This window comes from Stegodyphus dumicola, chromosome X2 (genome assembly GCF_044657685.1).
Source record: "Stegodyphus dumicola isolate Sdum_Otavi_A_Nest chromosome X2, ASM4465768v1".
Taxonomy (NCBI): domain Eukaryota; kingdom Metazoa; phylum Arthropoda; class Arachnida; order Araneae; family Eresidae; genus Stegodyphus; species Stegodyphus dumicola.
In genome coordinates this window covers 196,962,484-196,987,562 of record NC_140781.1, presented here as the reverse complement: position 1 = coordinate 196,987,562, position 25,079 = coordinate 196,962,484, and the positions used below count along the sequence as shown (strand labels likewise).

General features: G+C 32.2%; 1 protein-coding gene across 1 annotated transcript in view; it reads left to right on the top strand.

Annotated features, from left to right (window-relative positions):
- Positions 1 to 15,139, top strand: part of LOC118194995 (membrane metallo-endopeptidase-like 1) — a 176,585-nt gene extending 161,446 nt beyond the window's left edge. Inside the window, exon 22 of the mRNA XM_085809597.1 lies at positions 15,001 to 15,139. Within this exon, the coding sequence (XP_085665723.1) occupies positions 15,001 to 15,100 (100 nt within the window). The 3' untranslated portion in view covers positions 15,101 to 15,139. The remainder of the gene's footprint in view (positions 1 to 15,000) is intronic.
- The last annotated feature ends 9,940 nt before the right edge of the window (positions 15,140 to 25,079 follow it).

Sequence of the window (25,079 nt, the reverse complement as noted above, 5' to 3'; positions counted from 1 at the left end):
ATTGGACTCTGAACCATGTATTTTTATCAGAAATTTAAATTGTAAGAAAGTAATTATGGCTCTTTATGTAGATGACTTATTAATTGCAGGTTCAGATGTAAAAGAAACAAATATTATATCATTGTTATCAAATAAATTTAAAATGTCAAAATCTGAAAGTGTCTCGGAATTTTTGGGTATTAGACTGAAATTTGAGTCTGGTTGTTTATATTTAGATCAGAAACCATATATTGAAAAATTACTTGATAAATTTAAAATGTCTGATTGTAAAACAGCCCAAACTCCCATTCAACCAAAATCTACAGCATCTGATTTTCAGAAAGGAAATGCATTTCATGGTCCATACAAAGAATTAATTGGATCTTTACTTTACTTAGCATATATCACACGGCCAGATATTATTTTTGCAGTAAATTGCTTGAGCCAACTGCAGGAGCATCCTACTGATGTTGCCTGGTGTGCTCTAAAAAGAATTCTTAGGTACTTGAAAAACACCTTAAATTTAAAATTGATATACAAAAAGGGTGATTTGGAAAGGGCAAACTTGTGTTTGTATGTAGATGCAGATTGGGGGGGGGGAGATACTCAAGATAGGAAATCAATTACTGGTTACTTTATAATGTTTTCAAACTGTCCTATCATGTGGTGCTGTAACAAGCAAAAGTGTATTGCACTTTCATCAACAGAAGTTGAAATAATTGCTTTATGTAAAGGTATTCAAGATGTTTTATGGATAAAAAATGTAGTAAATGAAATTTCCAGTGTTAAAAATGTTTATATTTTTGAGGATAACCAGTCATGTATCAAAAGTGTTGTTATTGAAAACTTTTCAGGTAGGTTGAAACATATAGATATAAAATTAAAGTTCACTCGTAAGACTTAAGGAAAATAACATTAGAATTGAATATGTACAATCAGGTTTACAAATTGCAGATATGTTAACTAAGGCTTTGTCCAAAACAAAATTCTATGAACTGTTATCATTGAGCTGTTTAAAAATTGTGTAATTCTTTTATGTTTTGTATAATGTGCGATTAAGGGGGAGTGTTGAGATATTTGTAATCGCATTCTTACTGCTTAAAAGGAAGTATAGCTTTCTGTCAAGTCCGAAACATTCATTAGCTTTCAGCCAGGTCCGAGTTATTTTGAAACTTAATCCCATTCTGTATGTTTCTTTTGATTGGTTATTTATTGTGTCTTGTTTATGATTTGTTAAACCATGATCTGTTATGAAGTTATGTATATGACCTCTGTAACCGCTTATCGCTGCTTAGTATTATTCTGCCTGTACTTATTTATCTGTGCTATTGCTTGTATTTAGTATTATTCTGCTTGCATGTAACTCTGCGTATTACTCTGCAATATCTCAGTAATAAATATTTGTTTTGCGAACCACGGCATTTTCTATGTTTAACAGTTATAAAGAAGTTGATGTGTGGAAGATTTTAAATGAAAAGCTGACAGTTACTATACTGAAGGCACTGACATAATGTCGTTTGCTGCTAATTTGTCTAACTGATCAGCTATGTCAGTGCCAAAGATCCCAGCATGGGCCTGTACCTATTGCAACTTCATTCTCGAGTTATTAAGCAAAAAGAGCAAGAGTTTTTAAATATGTCTCAGGATGGGATTTCTGCATCAATTTTCTTAGTTTTCAGGCTTGATGCTGAGTTCATAAAAATGTTGAAGTAGGAACCATCAGAGATGAAGCTCAGTGACAATCGCAAGGCAGGTAGTTCTGCTTGAAAGACAGAGAGAGTAATTTGGTTGTGTTCTTATAATGTTTGTGCCATTCAGGATTCCTGTTCCAGCCTTACCTTTGGAAGCATTGATGGAGATGGCCCTTAATTTGGGTATAGCAGGTGCTGCCCATTCTGTTATAATAGCAAATTCAGTGGGATGGCAGTGTGGCAGGAGAAGTGTGTCTTTCTTCATGATCTGTATGAATACATTTGTTCCAGAGCATACAACTCACTTTCAGTCTGAGTGGTACACACAATAGGGTATTCTCTCTTGGCCGCTAATTGTAGAGGAGGAATATCTGCAAAAACGTTCACAGCACTGGTAGGGAAAGTATGACAGCCTCAAAGAGGAAGAGGCATTGTGCAGATTTAAGATGGTTCTGTATACGAGATGAGATGTTTGTTTCCCGCATGTTGATGCTCCATGTTATATGATTTTTACTGCTTCTGTCTGATACCAGATCTTTAGTATCCACAATGACACCTCCATGAAATTGCTATAGTTGCATACATACTGTTAGCTAGTTTATAGAGTTTTTCTTTAATGCGTCTGATATGTGATTTCTAATTCAGGTGATCATCTTTTATGACACCAAGGTACATGAGCTTCTAATAATTTTGATGTTTTAGCTTGAAATTTGACGCTTGAGAGTTATTCCAGGCCGCTTGCCAGGGCTTAATATCATTACGTGTTTGGCTGCAGAAATCATCAGCTTATGTTGCAATGACTAGTTTGCTAGATCAGTGATGGTTTGTATGTTTGTCACATATTCATCCATTGTAAGGATATTCATGGTGATGAGAAACCATCTGCAAATGCAAATATTTTGGTATCAGTTTCCATCATTCAGTGCAAGTACTGAATCCATTACTTTGTTCCATAACAGTGTATCCAGACATGATCCTTGAAAGTAGCCTTTGGGTTTGATAAACACCTTTGTCAGTTATGGCCTGGACATAGTGATTACTTAAGTATCCATAGATAAGATGTAATAATAACTTAAGGCACTCAATTTCTGGTTCTGTAATTTCGGGTAGATAAGCTGCACTGGCATATATGATAATTAACTATTGTGATAATTCCACATATGATAATTGACTAAAAAATGAAAGTTCATTGGAAAAACTGCACCACTGTATACGCTGCAGTAAAGCATTCCGAAGTATGGCACTTAATATACATTTATTCAGTATTCAGTAATTCACCATATTGATGTAATCATCAATAACATTTTATAACATTTATGGCATAAATATAATCAGTAATATATAAATAAATAAGCAAATAACGTCTTACCTTGAACTTGCCGAAAACGAACTTCGATTTCTAATAGGTATTATTTTTATGGGTTCAATAAACTTTATCACCATAAATTACCATATTATGAAAAAGAATATGTAAATTACATAAACAGACTTTTTAAATTAAACTACATTTATTACAAAACCTTCAAAATCTGACTCATCAATATCAAAAATAACTAAATTTAACAAATGACCATCAAGGTCAATTTAATCATTCTGTTCTAAATCACTTCTTTCAACATCGCTATCTTCATTTTCTTTTTCGATGATTTCCCATTTAATGAAAGCAGATACAATCGTTTCAGCTTGGCCTGATTGCCATGCTTTCTCGACCCATAAGGCAGTCTCCTCATACGAAGCTTTTTCTCATTCATCCAGAATTAGTGAAGGAATGGAGTCCGCTTTGCATCCATTCCTTCCGCTGCTTTTGTACTTCATGCTTGAAAATTAAATTCTGTTGATAGTGAGATCCATCAGCTGTAAAATTTTTATAAGACGGCCTGGTATCACTGAGACATTGGTGCTAAGTCTTTTTACTTCGGATCTCACTGTATCTGCTAAATGGGATGGCAATGAATCCAGAATGATAGGTGCTTGGTGTTGGAAAAGAGAGCCTTTCCTTTTTCGATAAATTTCTGTTAGCCAAAATAGCATCACTTCTTTGCACATCCATCCTTTTTGGCTGGTGCAAATTATAACTCCTTTAGGGAAGTTTCCTTTCGGATTTGTTTTTCTTTTGAAAATCATCAAACGGGCTAACTTCTCTTCATTGGCAGCAAAACACAAGTGAAAGAAGTCTTTCATTCCCAGTTGTTAACACCGAAATAGTTTTTTCATCTATTGAATGAACAGTTCTGCTCGGAGGACAGTCAAAATTAATGGGCACTCCATCCATATTAATTATTTGCCCTCTTTTCAAATTTTGTTCTTTAATTTTCTTAGATGTGTACTCCAGAAGAGCTATCATTTTTTCAAGCCAGTCCACAGGAAGCTTTTGTCCAACTGTTGTTTTGGTTCTGACAGATAATTTCTTTCGTTTTGTGAACCTGAAACACCAATTAGGTCCTCCAACAAAATTTTTAAAACCCATTTTTCGAGCAATTACTTTTGCTTGAAGGCGAATTCTAACTGTTGATACTGATAATCCACTTTCTCTCTGCTCTATTGTCCATTTCTCTAAACTGTCTTCCAAAGCAGGCCAGGTTATGACACGAGTTCGATGAGATCTTTTATTCTTAGGCATTTTCTCTAACTCTTGTTCAGACTTCCACTGCCAAATGCATCGCTCATCAACTTGAAATTCTTTAGCTGCATCGCGTTTTCCAATTTCAGTTGCTTCGCTTTCTTCACTGCCGAAAGCTTAAAAGCAGCTCTATAACTTTTTCTTTGAGCCATAATAATAATAATATTTTTGAAGTGCAAATGATTAGGTAAACATAAAGCAAGCTACAAAGCAGTAAAAATGTGTAAGAATGAACAGAGCACTTGGCAAGTAAACGTAGCTGTTTTCATTAAAGCATGGGCAAAATGATGGAGTTTAGCAGAAAGTACATGCATTACGGTGTCTTTACACAGAGTGATACTTACCTTAGTTAAACGTGTTTGAACTTATTACACTGCCTTAGTGCAATCTGAGGTTAAAATATTGCAGTGAATTCTTATGTAACCGCTTCACTTTTGTATAACTTATGATCTGAACTAGAGATGTTTTAAGAACAGAGGAAAAATAAAATTATCTCAGATATGCCACAGACCTAAATTTTCAACTTTTAGACCGTATAAGCTTTGGCTTATCTACCCAAAATTACGGTAATCACTTGAGCACATTGTGACACTACAATGAATCAAAGCCTTCCTGTATATTGATAGAAATTATGACTGCATGGAATTTATTACTCATTTTGTGTTGTTCTTCAGGATTGGCATATTCCATGTGCTAAACAAGTATTGCCCAAGTCATTGTAAGAAATGTATTTGTCTGGCCATGTGAACTTCTGTTTATTAGTGGTCCAAGGTTTAGAATTCTGTAGTCGCTGTGAATGTGTATTATCATAAATACCTTTAGCTTAGCATCGCAATTGAAATTACAGGAGCTATCAGCACCTGTAGCTTCTTTATTAATGCTACTGCAGCTAATGGTGCAATGTCTGTTAATGCTTCTGATAAAAGAGGGCAACTTGAGTTGTCCTGTGATAGTGCCAGTAAGGTATGTATAGCTTATAATTTGTCAATGGACATTCTGTTTGCTAAAGCAGCTTGCCATAAGGATTTAGCCTTTGTCAAATTCACATAAGTGACTTTAGCCATGTACTGCCCATTGGCTACAGGTACCCGGATTTGCATAATTGTATCGTAAATGTAATGCTTTGGATTGGTCAGTGTTATTGATTTTATTGGTTTACAATTGATTAAAGAGAAAGGTTAAAAATATAAATTTTATATCTTGTTTCATAAGAAAAAAAACTAATTTAATTAAATAAATTTAATTTAAATAAATTAATTAAATGTAATACAAATTTAATTGAATAATTCTTTGTGCCATTGTTGCAAGGAATAAAATTTAAACAAATTAAATTTAAATTTTAACAAACATGTATAAAAGTAAAAAAGCAAATTTAAAGCCAAAATTTAAAAAAAGCAAATTTAAAGCCAAAAAATTTTTTTAAAAAATATTTAAAAAAATGTGTAAACATATAAAAGATTTAAAAGATTTAATTCTCAAACTAATCTACAATATCATTTAAATTCAGAAGCATAAGCAAATCAAGTGCAAAACCAATATACGAAAATAAATTTACTAATTTAGCAAATTAAAATACTCCAAAAATTTTTTTTAAAAATGCATAAGTGAATTACTGTTGAGCAGGCACGAGACACATTTATCAAGGGTAAGTTGCCTCCAAACCTAACTCTCCAATCATTCAATTCGTGTTTCGTCATTCATGCAGGCAAGGGTAAAAGTCAAAACCAAAAGTAAAAAGTGAAGAATGTCCAAAAAGAAATACCAATAAAGTGGTACCCTTAGAAATTAGCATTTAAGAATTAAAGTTTTAAAAGGAAAATACTAATGAAGTCTTTTGAGAAACAAGCAAGTAAAGTCAAGTATTAAATTAAACTTTTTTTTTAAATTAAATTAAAAAAAAATTTTTTTATAAAAAATAATCTAGATACTAATGTATTTTAGAAACCCTTGTCTACAGAAACCTCCCCGACATGAATATGCATATCAATAAAAAGAAACTAAAAAAGAACTAGACATAATCCATATAAACCAATAAGAAACATAAAGAACTAATTCACAATTTTTAAAAAACAAATATATACTTAAAAATATAATTTCATATCTAGAAAATACTTAAATACTATATAAAAATTTTTAAAAAATACTTAAAGCAAGTAAATAGTAAGTTTTAATTCTAACTTACCTACTAAATGAGCGTTGGAGTCTGCAAAAGTGTTTTTAAAGAGAAGTAAGTGTGTTCTTCAAATTAATTATATAGATGGCGCTTATGTAGATAAAGTTGAGTGCCAAGCTGCTATAAAACTTAAATTGTAAAACAATTCATTTTTACTTTTTACTTTAATTATTTGCCTTGCAATATTTACACAATTTTTCAACAGAACACACATTTCACATTACAAACAGTTTACATTTATTAATTCTCAATACCACTTAACTCTATTTTACTTCAAGCAAACTTACCTCTCTTGATTGGCTTAACTCCCTAAATAATTTATCGTTAAAATTAAAATTTGAATTATATACCTTTAGGCTTTTTAATTTTTATTTTTTAATTTAATTTTTTCTAGATTTATTTTTTATATATTTTAATATTAATGTTTGTAAAAAAAAATAATACAACAAAGATAGCAGCTTGGCACTCAACTTTACCTACATAAGCGCCATCTATATAATTAATTTGAAGAACACACTTACTTCTCTTTAAAAACACTTTTGCAGACCCCAATGCTCATTTAGTAGGTAAGTTAGAATTAAAACTTACTATTTACTTGCTTTAAGTATTTTTTAAAAAAATTTATGTAGTATTTAAGTATTTTCTAGATATGAAATTATATTTTTAAGTATATATTTGTTTTTTAAAAATTGTGAATTAGTCCTTTGTTTCTTATTGGTTTATATGGATTATGTCTAGTTCTTTTTTAGTTTCTTTTTATTGATATGCATATTCGTGTCGGGAAGGTTTCTGTAGACAAGGGTTTCTAAAATACATTAGTATCTAGATTTTTTTTATAAAAAATTAATTTTTAAAAAAATTTAATTTTTTAAAAAGAAGTTTAATTTAATACTTGACTTTACTTGCTTGTTTCTCAAAAGACTTCATTAGTATTTTCCTTTTAAAACTTTAATTCTTAAATGCTAATTTCTAAGAGTACCACTTTATTGGTATTTCTTTTTGGACATTCTTCACTTTTTACTTTTGGTTTTGACTTTTACCCTTGCCTGCATGAATGATGAAACACGAATTGAATGATTGGAGAGTTAGGTTTGGAGGCAACTTCCCCTTGATAAGTCTTGTCTCCTGCCTGCTCAACAGTCATTCACTTATGCATTTTAAAAAAAAAATTGTTTGGATTATTTTAATTTGCTAAACTATTGAATTTATTTTCATATATTGGTTTTGCACTTGATTTGCTTATGCTTCTGAATTTAAATGATATCGTAGATTAGTTCAAGAATTAAATCTTTTAAATCTTTTATATGTTTACACATTTTTTTAAATTTTGGCTTTAAATTTGCTTTTTTACTTTTATACGTGTTTGTTAAAATTAAAATTTAATTTGTTTAAATTTTATATTTTAGTGTTTATGTATTAGCATAAACCACCTTGGCACAATTTGGCAATTTTTCCCAGATGAAATGGTAAAAGTTACTTATCAAGTGTGTTGGTGGTTTTCACGCCCTTTTTTAAAAAGATCCCCAACTATCAATATTTATATCATAAGTCGGTAAGTCTTATCAACATATGAAAAGAAGATACTGTAGTATACCTTTTTTAAAATACAAATTTAAATTATTAAATCTGGATTATGCTATACATTAAAAATCTTCTTCAAATCTTTCTGTATTTTTTTTTCTCTGCTATTCTACTCTTAAAGTACACAGCAATCTGTTTTTGCTTTAAAAAATCAGAGAATTGCAAAGACTCTGCTTTGTGCTATTGCTGCCAACTGCAGCTGTCGAGGAAATGCATTTCCTCATTGTTTCCTTTAAAAAATTTCAGTAAAATTCTATATTCTTGCAGAAATTTTTAGTTTTTTGCTGGCAAATTTCAGAGTATAATATTTTAAAACTGAATTTAAAGCAAAAAAATATCACTTTGCATCACAAATTTGTTTATAGAAGCTGATGGAATTTAAAATAATAATTTAAATAATTTCATTTTTCTCCCCTTTAAGCAGCATATAGGATGTTTGTAAAAAGTAGCTGCAATCTGTTTACATGCTAAAATGTTTCAAAGGCTGCTGTCAAAAATTCAATAAAATCTACCTGATTTTAACATTCCTTACTTTATTTAAACATCTAAATAATATCTCCAAGCATTTACATTCTGCCATTTTGGCAAGAACGGTGAATAAACTTTTTGAAACAAAAATTGTTTCCTTCTTATTTATTACAAACAATGTTGCCACTAAAACATTAAATAAACCATCACCTAAAACATAAGAATTGAAATATCATCCATGGAGTTGTAAATATGTATATTGATTTTTGACATACTCCCTCCCTTTCACTAGAAGAAAACTGTTCAAAATAGTAGTATACTGAAAGCAAAAATAACAATTAAATATACTTAAAATAGAAAATTCAACATAGTAATTTATAGCATTTTCACAATACACATAAGTCTAACTGTTAGTGTTATGAAACATAAATTTATCTAAAATATTGGGTTTTAGTGAAAAGTTTCCCGCCACCGCAAATATTGTCTGCACAAACAGTTCACATTGGCATGTTTAATCATATTTCGTGAAATGATTTTTGGCATTTGAGAGAAAAAGATTTTCTGTAGAACACTGTGTTGTGAAATTTGTAAAAAAAAATATCTTCATTAAGTGCAAGGTGTCTAAAATGGAACTATTATGCTACCACATAAGAACCATCAGTTACTTCCAGTGCTAGTGATATCTTTCATTCTGCACAGGACGTCCAAAATGCGGTTGATATGTTTTTGGACTCTGGCCACCAAATTTCTAGGCTGAAGGCTTTGAAAAATTAGCAAAATATTGGCAGAAAATCATAGATTAGGGTGGTGATTACTACCCACACTACAGGTACTGCTTTCATGGTCCCCCCCCCAACTTTATTAAGAACGTTTTTTGGCAGAAAACTTTCATTACCACCAGATACATAAGTTTATATTATCAAACATAAATGGCAAACACAGAGTTATTCAGTTCACTGTAAAAATCTACTGGGCAGTTTTATTCTTAGATTCACAACTCAGACATAGTTGTCTCTTCCATGGTATACTTGTATAATCTTGGCCATTGGCCAGAATTTTTTCCTACACTCTCAGTGAGTCCAATATTGCCAGCTTTGACCATATGATCATTTTTTCCTTTTGGTGTAATATTATCTGACTTAGATATTGCTCTGAAACATGTTCTCAGGGTCTCCCTTAATTTCTGTTGATGTCTCAGCCATTTATTCAGATTAATTTCATCCAGGTAGTCTCAAGTCAAGCACTCTCTGGGATTGAATGTTATTGAGAAACATTGCTGGAATCAGAGCAATGAGATTGTCCAAATCCTCTGAAACATATGTCATTGGCCTAGACTTTGCAATCATGTAACACACTTATCATTTTTTATAATGTAATGATGATTATCCCAACATGCACTGCAATAGCTTCTTGACCATTTGAATAAGCTGTTCCCACATACCACCCCACCAGGCAGCTGTGGAAGGATTACGCTTCCACTGATTTCTTTTGATCAAATCATCAACTTGAACAATTTTCAAGTCGACTGAATTAAAGAGATTATCAGTTCTCACAAAGTGATTTCCATTGTAACTATAAATACTTTTGGTTGAGGTCTGGCCGTGAATCTCCACAATCCCAATAATAATCCTTTTCCTGTTACTTCAAAAATGTAGGCATCTCTCACCCTGTCCTCTGGTAGTGGTGCAAACACCCTTTCTATTTGTTTGGACTCATGTCTTTTACATCTGACATAAATTAAATGACCTTCCATATGCTCTTCCATCCTTTCAGAATCCTAAAATTTTCCCACAACTTAGATAACAATATGTGTATACCAGGATGAACCATGCTTAAATGGAAATAGTGAAGGATCATCAGCACAAGCTGGAAATAACTTGGCAGGAGCATGGGATAGATAAAATTGACATCTTTGTTTCCTGTTATCTTTGTTTTAACTCGTAAGATGCCTTCTTTATCTTCAAATGCATACAGGGACTCTTAAACTTAAAATTTCTTTTGAAGTAAAAACCTCTAACTGTTTTAACCATATACTTCTGAGCTGAAGTCAATTTAGAAATAGTTAATGCGCTGAAGATTCGATCATGTTTAGGCATTTTTGTACTTGTAACAAATCTGAATACTCATGCTACCATTGTCAAGATCTTCGTGTAATTCGGGAAGTAACACAAGAACCATAAATTTTCAGAGCTGTTACAAATTGATGAAGTAACAATACTTTCCTTCCTTTCAGTGCTTACTTCTTCATATACAACTAAATTGGCTCTTGGCCATTCTTCTTCTGATAGTCTTAACAAAGAAGAGCCCTCCCATTGTTAGAGGCCAGCCTCAGTTGTTATCTTTTTTCATAGTTTGTAACTGTAAGAGTGGCAACCATTTGATCTTTGTTGTAGTTCTACAGATTTTGAAAATAAATATCATGCTTTAGAATATTAGATGTAAAGTATTTTATTTTAGGTTTATTAGGAGAAAGGAGAATGGTTAGTTCTTGCAAATCTCGAACAATTTTGGTGACAACAGAAGTGATCAGTAAAACCCATGATCTGGATTTCTTAAGTTTGGCAGCTGAACAACCTCTGGAGGGAAGATCTGCTGAGTGATAATGGCCAGAAATATGCTTCCCAGTTTTTATTAAACTTCAAATTTCTTTCCCTCTTTTCTTCTCTTTTTATCCACCATAAGACAGTGAAAGAATCAATCAAAAACATTCATTAATATTCATCTGTAAGACAAATGAAGCTAATTGTGCTCTAATGTAGCAATCTAATAACTCAAGTCTTGGAATTGTTGCCTTCTTCAATGGAGCAACTCTTGATTTGGCTTGAAGTAGTTGAACCGAAACCCTGTTTCCATTCTCCCATCTTAAATAAACTACACTAACATAAGAAAAATTAGAGGCATTGTAAAATGTGTGTAAACTACAAAAGGTCCAATTATTTAGCAAAACATTCCTGGGAGTTTAATTCAAAGATAATAATGACAGTTCTTTCAATCATTTTAAGAACTTTTTTTTTTTTTCTGTGTCTGCAGGCACTTCAGAATCCCAGCTTAACTTTGCTTTCCAACTTTCTTGTAACAAAAGTTCTGGCACAAGGGTTACCAGACAACAAAATCCTATAGGGTCAAATACTCTCTGCGTAATTGACAAGATGACTCTTGTCATTGTAGCATCTGAATAACCAATCTCACCTACATTACCAAACAACCGGTTTTCATGTTTGTCCAAAAGTAATCTCAATACTAAGGTTGGCTTTGATAATTAATATCACTGTTTTTTAGTTTCTTATCTCAAGTATGCTCCCAACCTTTTAACTTCAAATTTGCTTCATTCGGTAACTGTGTAGCTGATTTCATAAAGGAATGCAACTCTTCTGAATGTATCAATGTAATATAATTGTTCACAGAAATTGAAGACTTGAGTTGTTTGGCTGTATTTCCAGATGATTGGTATTGCTTCAGATGAAAATCAATTAGTGCACCTAAAAGAAATTAACTAGAATTTACTCCAAAGATAACACGACAGTGACGAAACACCCTCATCTCATTCATCTCAAAATCATGCCACCAAAGGAATCTCAAGTAATGATGATCTTCCTTGTTAACACTAAATTCTGGAAAAGCCCTTTTTATATCTGAAATTACTCCTATTTTCCTTTTTCCTAAACTTCAGTTAAATTAGCAAACATTAGTTTCAATAAACTTGGTCCTTTTGCCAGTCATTCAATGAAGGGTATCCTTTCTGTTTATGCAAAGCATCAAAAACTGGCCTCACAACTGATGTGGAATTTTCTTTCTCCTCTGTGAGATAATGCTCTTTACCTTCTAATTCTTGTTCAGGAACTTCTTCTATTATTCCTTCAATTATGCTCAATCTTTAAAACTAAAACTGCATCATATGCATGAAACTTATTTGCAGCCTTGAGGTTGGTTGTTGCAAGAACTACTCTTTCCATAGCTACATTTCTGTTTTCTGGAAGATCTTCTTGACATTTTAACCAGGACAAGGTAATGTGTTTTCAGGGTTTGCCCTTTTGTAATCTCTAGGCATTATGCAGAGGGAGTGATGTTTTGTTTATGTGTGTATGTGTTAAATATCAGATGTTTAAAGTCTAACAAAATCTTCATGCAGAGAATTTTCTAAGATCTGCTGCCACTAGAGTAATAATGTATCAGAGGAAAGTTATTTCTGATATCTTTTTTTTTTTTTTTTTTTTTTTCCCATGGAAGTCAACTAACTCTCTCAGAATCCTGATTTTTTTTGGAGGGGCGGGGAAAGACATGGGAACTTTACAATAAGTGGGACTTAATGGTGAAATAGAGGCAGTTGTATAATCTGTGTCCAGCAATGATAAAGAAACAGAATTATATGATGCTTTTTAAACCATAACACTGAAGAAAAGTAAAAGAAGCTGCTATCACATTGCATGCCCAGGTACAGTTATCTAAAAACAGTAGTTTGAAAGTATTAGCTTTTATCACTGTTACACAAAAATAGGAAGATTTAAATAGGTGCCAAATTTTATTATGGGGTTATTTTTGTAAAAGTACACTGTAGTTGCTAATTTTCTATCATATATTTTACACATAACTTTTAAACCTCAATAAAAGCTTGCATTTTTGTTTAAAAACAGGTAACATTTCATATTTTTATTACTGAGCATTCCATGCCAATGACTATATACTGTTACTCTGAAATTTACCAAAATTAAAACCGTACTACCTTGAACTTTACACACTTTTCTTATTTTAATTATCAAGAAATGTACATCATTCTACATACTCTGATACATGGGTCAAACATCATTGTAATTTTACATTAAACACAAATCCTATATCGGAAAAGATGACATTAATAAATCATCCTTTGCTATTTATTGGTATTCCATAACCATTCTTTTAGCTTTCATTCTGCTCATATTTTCAAAAACAAAACAAAAAAACTTCAGCTGTGCTGAATTAATAGATTTCTTTGAAGTTTCTGTATATGTCAAAATCTCTCAGTATTACTGCTTTTAACTCCAATTTATTGCTTTCAGGGAATTTAAAACATTCTGTTTTTTCTCCTCCCCAATGGAGTTTCAGTATTTCTTTTACTTATTTTTTAACAGATTTTAAAAATCATAATTATCTTACTCATTGGAAAAGAATCACCTATGTAAATCACCTATGTAAGGTTCTTTTACAGTGCATGAAACTTTATTCTAAAACCAATGTCTAATTTATTGAATTGTGGTAATTTATGTTGCCATGTTTCTCTTGCATCTGTTACGGATGCTAAATATCTAAATGTACAGTACTGTTCACATATATTTCAGACAATTTTCATCGTATTTACAGAAATATTTTACCTAAAATGCAACAAGCATTTTATCCCATTCCTCTTGAACAACTTTTCCAACAACAAATGCAAGGAGAGTTGTAGGTCGACATTTGGATAATTCACTTTTTAAAAGTCTTTGTTTATAGTTGACAGTTGTATACGAGCAAGTTTCCCTTAGAAAGTCCTCCACAAAGGCATCCCTCCACTTAGGCAGATAGCCTTAGTGTGCTTTGCCATAATTAAATAAACCAAACCAAACCTTATAGCTGACACTGATCATTTTAATGATTATGCAACTGTTCTTTGACTTCAGAAATTTTCTTTTAACATTAAAGTTCTTATCCTTGCAGTATTCGAAACGTTCCTTCTTTTTTTTTTCGGGGGGGGGGATGTATTTTGAAAAATTTTTTGCCTTGAAGCCAAACTGATGTTTTTTTTTCCCTTTCTTATTTGCAATACTATCTATCATTCCTTTAGACACCGAAAAATCATGGTTCTCACAGCAGTTTTTAATAACCAAATATGGATAATTTTCTTCAGAAAGAGCACAAACATAGCCTTCCATCCATTGCTTTTTTACAAGTGCTGTTTTGCATGAAAAGAAAATTGTACCATATGATAATTTATGCTTTCAAAAATATAGTTGCAATTAAAAATAATTTTCCAAGCAGGTGATTTTTTATAGCAAAACAAAACCATTTAAAAAATATGCAAACAGCCTCCATATAATGAATGGTATTAGGATACTGTTTGGCATAAATTTGAGGTTATGCATAGTTTTACATTGATTTTTATTTTCTTAGAAATTTGCTCCTGCTTTACTAATTCATTATACTTATAAGATCATATCTGCCAGTGTCTTTTTTCTTATTTATCTCAAATGGGATTTAAATAGCAGCATGTACAATAATTATTGTATCTTTTCATTCACTTAAAGAAAGAAATTTGATGTTATTTTGTGAGTTTAAAGTCTACTGTCCCAAGAATTCTGAATCTCTGAAATTGTGTTTTAAAATAAAAGTGTTTACTTCTGAAACCTTCAAGATCTGTCTTTTAAATATATTATCTTCATTCACGGCTCTTGTTTGAATTAAAAAAAATATTGATGTGATTTAGTTATATGTGACTTTTATATTGATTAATAACTTTTTGTTCTTAAATTTTTTAGTTTGAGGATCACCACAGAAAACATGGAAGAATTTTCAGAATCTTTCAAGTGCCATGCAAAATCTCAACGACAAGCTGTAAATCACTGTCTTATTTGGTGAAAAAAATTATTTTTTGTAAATAAAGTTTATTTAATCTTATGCTTTATAATTTATTTTGGGAATAATGTGAACAGTTGTTGCAAATAACTTAAATTGCAAATATCGTAATTATTGTAGAATTACAGTTATCATTGGTTTTTTTTATCATTTTCTGTTCAAGACTTAAAACTAATTAAGAAACATGAAACATTCATTTTAAAATATTATGTAATGGATTTGCAATCTGATGAATGACCATGAATTTTTTTTCCATGTCTAAAGTGGTAAAGTAGTTAAGATTTAAGGTTATACCTAAAATTAATACTTATGCTTAATACGTAAAATTAATAAGGGAATCTGGTAACATGTAACAGCTTGCTTAAAACATAAAAGTGATTTTTAGATGTAGATGTTTACTAATGTGTGGAGAAGCTGCTGGTTTCTTTATTGATGGTCTGTTTAATTGTGACTTTTGATATAAGTTGTTATTCTTATAATTTTTATGTATGATGTAAAACATATGTATATATAGTTAAAGTCAGTTTTTGAAAGGTGCATCAAAATTCTACTTTATTGTTTTATCATTGATATGAGCTTGATATTTTCTTACAGTTTTATCTTACATAAAGTAGAAAAAACCCAATAATTAGTATAAATTTCCTGCTTTCATGGGCATTTGAATTAAACATAATCTGTCTTGTATGAGAGCACATATTATTAACCGCTTATTCTTTGAAAAGCTACCCAGTATTATAAATAGGATGACCTTGAGGTATTTAGAGCTAATGATGGCTTACTTTTTTGGATATTTAGCATAATTTTTGCTCAGTGTTAAGTAAATTTTACAATTCATAAGATGTGCATCATTTATAAAATGCAGTACTGGCCATTAAAATTGCTACATCGTGATGGCGGAATGCAATGAATGTCAAATTTGCATGAAAGGTACTACGTGCTGGCTATAAAAATAATTTACATTCCAATGCATGCACACCGAGCAGGTATGAAAAATGCCATCAACATTGTGAATAAATGGGAGATTGAGTAATGGGTTTCTCATTTGGAAATCACTTTTGAATGTTGGTTGTTTGTGAAAGGTTGTGTTACGCCTCATATAGGAAGAAGAAATTTCCACCAGCTTGTGTTAGCATTTGACCGCATGTTGCCTGTGCCGTCCTGATCTCCTTCGATACGGAGGGTGTTTGAACCCTGGTACATTCTCCAGATCTCTGATCATTGAAAGCATTGGGTCATGAGTTCAATCAGTTTCTGATCATATTGTATATTGCTTTTGATTGGCTAAGTAACTTCACTCTAGCCACTAGTTTTGGGGGTCTCAAAGTAAGGTATTGCAGCTAGAAGTATGTTAGTCTTTTTCAAGTGTGTTTAGTGATTATATATTTCTAGAAAAGAATTATTTGTTGTCTTTAGCATTCTGAGTCCAATAATTGTTTTAGGAGATTTCTGAGATTCATTAAAGCCCTTCCCATATTGTTGAAAAAAATCATTATGGAAGTAGAATCAATCTTTGAATTGTTGTCCCAATGTTATGTATACTTTATTTATTTGGTAGCCTTTCTGCAACAACTGTGGTTTAGGAGCATAGCATCCTTTATGAGTGCATTCACTCAAGTTCTACTTTAATGAACAATTTCCATTCTCCTAAGTTTATCATGATTAAGCATATTTAGGAGCCAGCGTGTGTTGACTAGCGAGGGTGCACAGTAGACATAATTTTCAATAATTTTGGCCATTAGTTTAAAGCATATAATTATCTATAATATACCACGAAACATTACCAAAGATATTTGTTCAAGAATGATTTTCTTTGTCCCTCTATGTAGCTTTTCAATATATGTGGAAGAAACGGCGACTGTTTACATTCACTAGGTTGTGCTTATTTTTTTTTTTTATTTCTGATGCTGCAGTGTGTGGTTATCTCATGTACAGCTGTGTGAGCTGCCAGCTGATGTCACGTTGCTTCACAATAGCTGTCCACTCCACCACCTGACAGCACATTGCCTTTACCATGAATTCTGCAAAGTTTAAGTATCGTATAGTAGCTTTTGTGTTTCTATGAATCAGTTTCGTTAATAAAGTTGATTGTTTTAGCAATGTTGAGTCGTGTCTTGCATGAACCAACATTGAGCTACATCCAAAACTCTTACATTGGCAACCCATTTACACGCATGAAGTTTCAAATTTGACCCAAAGCTTGGTTGTTTCAAGACTTTCGTTTTCTTCACTTCAGCCACTACCATGTAGGAAACCATGGCATTAAAGATACAATCCTGTTCTTATTGCATTGTGATTTGCTATGTGTGAATCAACTGTTTTGTGAAATTCTTGGTTTTATAAATAAAAAAGTTAGAAACAGAAGGAAGAATAAAATTTTAAAGCTTTTTTATTATTATTATTTATTTATTTAAGCACAGCAGACGCTATTAGTCTCAAACCTCAGTTTTCTGCTCGTATTACTTTTCATATCTGATCACCATGTACTATCTTTAAAGAAATAATATAGCGACTTTAAAAAAGAAATACGGCACAGCAACTAAAAGGAGGCTGCCACCAACTGTTATTTCTATGCATTATTTTTACAAAAAGAATACAGCGAATATAAAAAATGGTATGACAAAATTTTAACTTAATGGGAATTCTACAGATATCCGATATAAAAAGTTTTTAACTTCCATGCGCCAGTTTGTTACCATTTGGCGAATGTTAAGATATTTAATTTTTTTCCCAATTTAATCTGCCTGTTATTGATTAACAAACTAAGCAATTTAAAAGTAATTAACGCAGTACTTTATCTCTTTTATTATTTACCAGTTGGACCCATGAAATTATGTTAGCCAGATTTGTTAAAAGTATTATATATATGTAATAAAACTGCATTATTATTGTAATAAGATGACTTGGTTAGAGTTGCAATGGATTGGCATCGGAGAGGAGTGTATCATAACTTGAAGACTTTGCTGCGTAGTTAGAACAATAGATACATAAACCAAAAAAATTTGTAGATATAGCCTAAATTCCACAAATAATTTTATTTCTTGGATAATTCACATTATCACTGTGGATGTGCTGTACACCCCTCCCCCCAATTTTATACAGCTTACTTCGTCTTAAAGGACAAAAATTAGAAAAGTAAACTTTACGTAGCAAGCAGTAATGCAAAGCAGCGAAACAAAGCAAGAGAAAAGATGGAAGAGAAGGAGTTGTGACGCAATTGACCTTTTATACGAATTCCATTTCAGATCACATGACAATTTAATATACAGGTACAGACTTCATTGATAGTGCACAGTACATCTTCGGTGAACTTATTGATGAAGACAGGGTTCAGACTTCATCGATAAGTGCGCAGTACAGATTAGGTGACGAATCTTTTTCGTTTAGTTAGAAAAATTATTGCTGTTATTTCAGAATGAAGACAGGAGTTAAAAGGCAATTAATTCATTATTTAAAAGCTAGATTTTATATTTTACATATTCCCCCGTTTCAAGAAAGAAAGGGCTGGGTGAGAAAGAAGGATTTTTTTTTTTTTTTTAGAGAAAAGTGCAAAAGCATTAGCAAATGAAGAGAAATAATTTGAAAAATGGAAATTCTGAATTTTAACCAAAATAATTATTTACATAATTACAAAATGTAAACTTTGATAATATTTTAGAATCCATTAAAAATTTTCAGTCCAAAAGTCTTTGAGAGTTCACATAATCATAATTCTTCAGGGAAGGTTTTTGTTATCACAGAGTATCACAAATAAAAATCTTTACATAATCTTTACTTATGATTAAATGTAACGCACATAAATATTTATGATACTAATTTCCATACTGTTAAATTATATTTTTACATAATCTTTACTTATGATTAAATGTAACACACATAAATATTTATGATAGTAATTTCCATATTGTTAAATTATATTTTAACACCATAAATATAATAGGAGTAACAGTTTCGGAAATTATGGTTTCACTGTTATTATTTTTCATTTACAATTCCTGATTTTACCAAACTGAAAGGCCTCGCAATACTTCTAAACAAACATATCCATCAGTAGGGCTGTCCTCTTGAGCTAACCAGTGTGTTCTTCTTTACTAGAGACTCATGAATGCCAAGGCAGTTACAGTCAAAAGTTAATTCGGACACCCATAATTCGGAATGATCTATAATCCGGACCTCAAAGCTACAAACTTTCTGTGCATGCATCGCGTTGACACATGCGCTTAAGACCTTTATGGCATGCGCATGATATGTTTACCCTTGCACGTTTAATGTATAACGGATGGTGTAAGCTAAAATTATCTATTTCAGTTAATGTTGCAGATTGCGGTGTACCTTAATCTTCAAATTGGATCCGGCTTATTATTTTTTGCAGACTGTTAGAGCAATTTTATAAAAGTAAGCTTGAACTTTCGATTATGTCAAATAGAATTTCCGATGCTGGAGCTCCCAAAGGATCTACAAAGCGAAAGTATGTTTCGATGTCCATCAAACAAAAAGTGGAATTCCTGCAAAAAATGGATAAAGGCATATCCTTTGTTTCTCTAACCATTCCGAAATCTGTTTATCAATTTCACTCTGCTCTGCGGCCGGGGGGGGGGGGGAACGCCGCAGCACTCAATGAATTGGAAGTTGATCTGTCAGCACTATCCTTATCTTCAGGGCAGATGTTTTTATTTTATTTGGCTTATAAATCCTTACTAAATGTAGTATTTCATCTGGATGTACTCCATCTTTGATGTGATTTAAATCATATTCCTCGCCATTATAATTCGCTTCCTATAGTGAAGAAAGTGACACAGAGGTTATTGAAAACGAAAAAATTTCGATTGACAAATTAGTTGGTATTCTTGACACAGCTATTATAGGACTTGAACAGCGAAACTTTGTAACTGAACAAGAAATTATGTCTGTTTATAGAATTAAAGAGAAAGTATTATCACATAAAACGAAGCAACTTAAACAACTTACATTGAAAGAAATGTTTAATAAAGTAAACAAATAAATATTAAGTTTTTTTTTTTTTTTTTTTTTTTTTTTTGTAAATTTTGATATCCTTTAGATCATAATTGTTCTTTATTTCATAAATTATGGTTTCATGTTTTTAATTTTATAATTTCTGCATGCCATCTTACCAGATTTAAACTGATGATCTATAATCCGGAGTTGCCGAAGTCCCGACGAGTCCGGATTAACGACTTTTGACTGTACTTGAAAAAGCCTTGCATAAGGTAACTGGCCTTTGAGAATTGCACTAATACATTCCATAATAAATAAAAAAATAGTCTAATAATAATATATAAAAAAATTACACTCACTCATAAAATGAAAGCCTTCAACATTACCTTATATGAAGAGGGTAAAAGGAATAACTGCACAGAGGTAAGAACAGGCCTCTGTTTAGAAACTAGTACCTCCCTCAACATACTCTTTACTTAACATACAGTCACCCATAAATTTTAACATCCATTTACCATAATTTCATATTATTTACCTACATTAATTTCACTTATATTCATTTCACTCTCAAAATAATTATAAATGTCTTAAAATTAATTCAGATATTTAAAAAAATAAATCATAAATATGATTAATTACATTACAATTTAATAATCTTCCTTGAAACAATTTTAATTCTTTGCTTATTTAATTCAAAAAGTTATTTAAACTTGACCATAAAATTCTGAATTTTTCATTTTTCTAAAATAAAAGTGAAAGAGTATTATATATTATTAAATTTTAAAATAACATTTAATTAAATTTTTGCTTATTCCAAAAAGTGTACATGTTAAATTATTTGCAGTAAGAAAGAAGGAGCAGACAGACTGCAATCCAGCTAGGCCAAAGCGTAGAAAGCAAGTGCGTTATGTTCAGGGTGAAATCTTAATTTAGACTGAGTTAGTTTTGCCTCTCAATGCATTTCGATTGGATAGTTGATATTGCTGTAAAATTACTATTGGCTGTTTGAATTTTAGTTCCATTTACATCGTCAGAATTACGTAAGAATCATATGACATGACTCGAAATGACGCAGTGCAAATAAAGGTTACTGTTTTTAGAATACAGAAGGGATTTTAAGCTGCTAATTTAATCTTTTATATATTCGTCGTTTTTTCTTACATATATATAAAATGTAACTATTTTAGGTGGCAGCAGCTGGTTATTAGAAATGTGAAACGGGCAGCAGAAGTGATTCGACGGAAAAGTAAGGTTCGAGAATAATAGCCCTGCTGGGCTAGAAATGTATGGCAACACTTAATAGTGTATCGGGAATTCTAAAGATATATTGTTTTTAAGAATTTTATGTGGGGTATGGATGAAGAAAGTGATGTTTAATAGTAATGTTAAAAAAACAAAAAAACAAAAAAAAAAAAGTTTTGTCAGCAGCGGGGCTGGATTAATTATTAAGCAATACAAGCACATGCTTAGGGCATCAAAGAAAGGGGACACCAAAAAATTTCCCATCGCCGGTTTTACCATGTAATGCGTGGTGTAGCTAAACCAGAACCGAGAGAAAGAGAAGGAATGAAGAAAAGGGTGGCATAAACACATGGGGGTCACCAAACTCTTTTAAGTGCTTAGGACCTCTACTCTTAATTCAGCGCTGGTCAGCAGGAGTGAGTCCGAGAGCAGATAGTTCGACAACGAGCTCAACCAGAGTATAAAATAACTTATTAAACTGTCTGGTGCGACGTTAAAATCTGAATCTTTTCAGATATCCCCCCTTAAAAAATCAGATAAACTTGCATTCTCATAATACCAGCTTCCTACCCTTCAAAGGGAGGGAAAGACTTCAGGGTTCCCATAACTTTAAAGAGAAACTAGTAAATTATTATAATTTTTGATGAGATATTATACTTTATATAATTTTTGTTAGAGCTTCCAGCAGAAATGGTTTTGTCCCAGACCTCCAGTTTTGCAAGTCGGGCCTGTTCAAGACCTATATTTTGAGAGAAAAACAAAATTGTTCATTATTGAAATGCATGCCCTGTTCTCACCAGGGAAAAAAAATATTTCGTGGGATTTCACCGCCCCCTTGCAATTAACTCATTCTATATATTTTTATTAGACAAAACGTGCTTTTTCTGAGCCCGAGTTAATGCATTCGTGGGGTTCTCCGAAGGCATTACATTGGAAAGGGAGGGAAGCCAAGATACGAATGCTATGAAGCCTGACTAACTCAGCGAGAGAATATTTGACCTGGAACGAAGTTCTTGTAACAGAGAAGGCTGGCTTAAAATTCATATTATTATAGACAAAGCGTATCTAAATGAATCTGTGTTTTGAGTTATGTTTAATACTTGCCTGATCTGCTGGAGGGCGTAACTGTGAGTGGTGGTTGTTTTAATATTGACGTTTGAATTCGAAATTAATTGCAGAATTCTAACAGATTTTTGAAAAGACCTTAGTTCGCAATTCACTTTATAAAGCTGGAAGATAAGTATACATGTTCTCAGAAATGTTATAAAAAGTAACCTGAATACAAACAAAATAATTTTGCCATGCATGTCACTCAAAGTTTTTTTTCTTTTTTAATGGCGGGCACTAGACATTTTCGGTCTTGGCCGCTGCTAAGGCCAGAAGCGGTGGCATTTTAGTGTAGAGGCATCTAACAGTCGTTCACCGTTACCTCCTATTGAAGGGATAGATAATTTTACATCCATGCCTTCTTCGGGATGCGAACCCGAGCCCTTCGGTACGGCAGTCAGAGTCACTAACCACTTTCTGGATGGCTCATTCACGAAGTAACACTACAGTTATAATTCATTATAATGCATCTTTAAACATAAATGTAACTTCAGCGTTTCTGCCGCCTTGATCGATACAGTGTTTAGAGTTCGAATCCTGGAGAAGGCATGGATGTTTATAAATGCATTGTGTTGTGCAGCGCGAGGATACTCAAAATACACCGCGAGCCGAAAGTCCTGTCCAGTAATTTGAAGAGAAGAGTAGGAAACCCTCGGAAGGGGCCCACTAGAAGAATCCCCCTCAGTATTGGGATGGAACTGGGCAAAGTCGTACTGTCACCAATATAGTACTCAAGGCAGCCATAGTCTAGTGCTCCTTACCACGATAAAATTCGTCGACTGGTTCTGAGCAGATCAGACCAGGGCGGTAAGTTGGCTTAAGGCCGATTGAGCTCATTCCAAAAAAGAGCTTTAACGCTTTTATTTCCATTTGAGCCGTAGAAAGAAGAATTAATTTTATCCGTAACTGAGTCCGATCGAGAAATACTCTCTCATTTCATTTGAAACGCAATCTGTGTTTTTATATTCCTTTCTATAAATAAGAGAATACAGTCAGTGTTTTCAATGACACAACTCTTCTTTATTTTACATAATTTTAGTAGAACCTTTTCACTTCGTTTTATACGTTTCCAACGTATTCCACAAGGCAACTCTTTAAAATCTTAGCTATTAATCATATTTTATCATAATTTTGAAGCTATAATAATACGACTGTTTGATTTCGTCTTTTTCAAAGTTGAAATGTCTAAGTTTGAGAACACTTCCATATTAAAAGTCTACATTAAGTTCAGCGTAAAAAAAAACTGCTCCTAGAAACTGGTCTGAAAGATTAAATCTGAAGATAGGCATTAGCCTATTTTTGAACTACGTGATTGTTTTGGTATGACAAATGGAGGGGGAAATGTGATAAACACCAGGACTTAGAAGAGAAGGGCTAGCTCATAGAGCTTTTCCCCCTGAAGCAGAAAGTGAGAAGTGATGACGTAGCCATGATGACGCTGAGCGCGCCAATATAATTCACAGCTTGGAAATTAGCGTTTTTGAACCAGCGTTTAAAATGAGCTGTGTGTGAAAGATAGCTATAATTTGGAAAAGGCAATGTTTGCTTTATGAATTTTAGACTGAACCATTAAAAATTTAATAATGCTTACTCAATTTTAAAATAATAGATAAAATGTGCTACTCTTTTAACATAAAGTTCCGTGGTTTTTTTAAAAATTTTTTTGCAGGTTTTTTTTATTTAATGCACGTTTATTTCTAATCATTTCTTTATTTGCATACTAACTGAGAGAATTTTTATGCTGCTTCTAAGATAACTATAATAGCAGCTATTTAAATTTACTCAAAAAACAACTTTACATCGACATAGGTTTAAACATATATGACATATATGGCAACATTTCTGCTAACCTACGTTTGATTTTTTGCCTAATTGTAAATTTTACATTGTGATAATTCTCTTCCGATTCAATATAATAGATATTTTTAAAATAATTTTGTAATTTATACTTATATCTATATTACAATTAAATAAATGCATATAAGATTGTTACCTTAATTTTGACAAAATAGCTTTATTCAGAGTACCTAAAACAGCTATTTAATTTTTCAAAAGTGTGAGTAAAGGAAGCAGGTCTTTTTATGCCAATTACTTTGATGTTTTATACTATTTATATTTTATCTAGAATGCTAATCTAGCACAAAATCTAATCAATAATTAGTTACAAAGGATACAATAAGAATAACTTTAACAAGTACGTTACAAAATTAGTTTGTTAAATACTTGTTATTCTTGTTGGTACTATTTTGGTACTATTCATAATACCGAAGAGGCCCACCAGCGGCCGAGCGGTAAAGTCGCTGAACACTGGTAGTTCGGTCCGAGGTTCGAATCCCGCGAACGGGCTGGCTGCATGGGTGTTTTCGTGGTTTTCCCCATGTGTAACGTGTATACGAGCCAGTTTTCCTTAGAAAGTCCTCCACGAAGGCATCTCTCCCCTTAGGCAGATAGCCCTAGTGTGCTTTGCCATAATTAAATACACACATACACATAATACCGAAGATATTATCGATTAACTCATAGAAGTCAGATGCTTTCTGATTTCGTGTGGGGTAGAGTATACCTTTTGCGGTACTTTTTGAAAATAATGTTTTCTCTGGAGAGACTTTTTGTCTCTCGTTTCCCTTGACCATTAAATAATTTGGTTTTAGTTTGTGACACAATTTGATTTCTTCTCAAT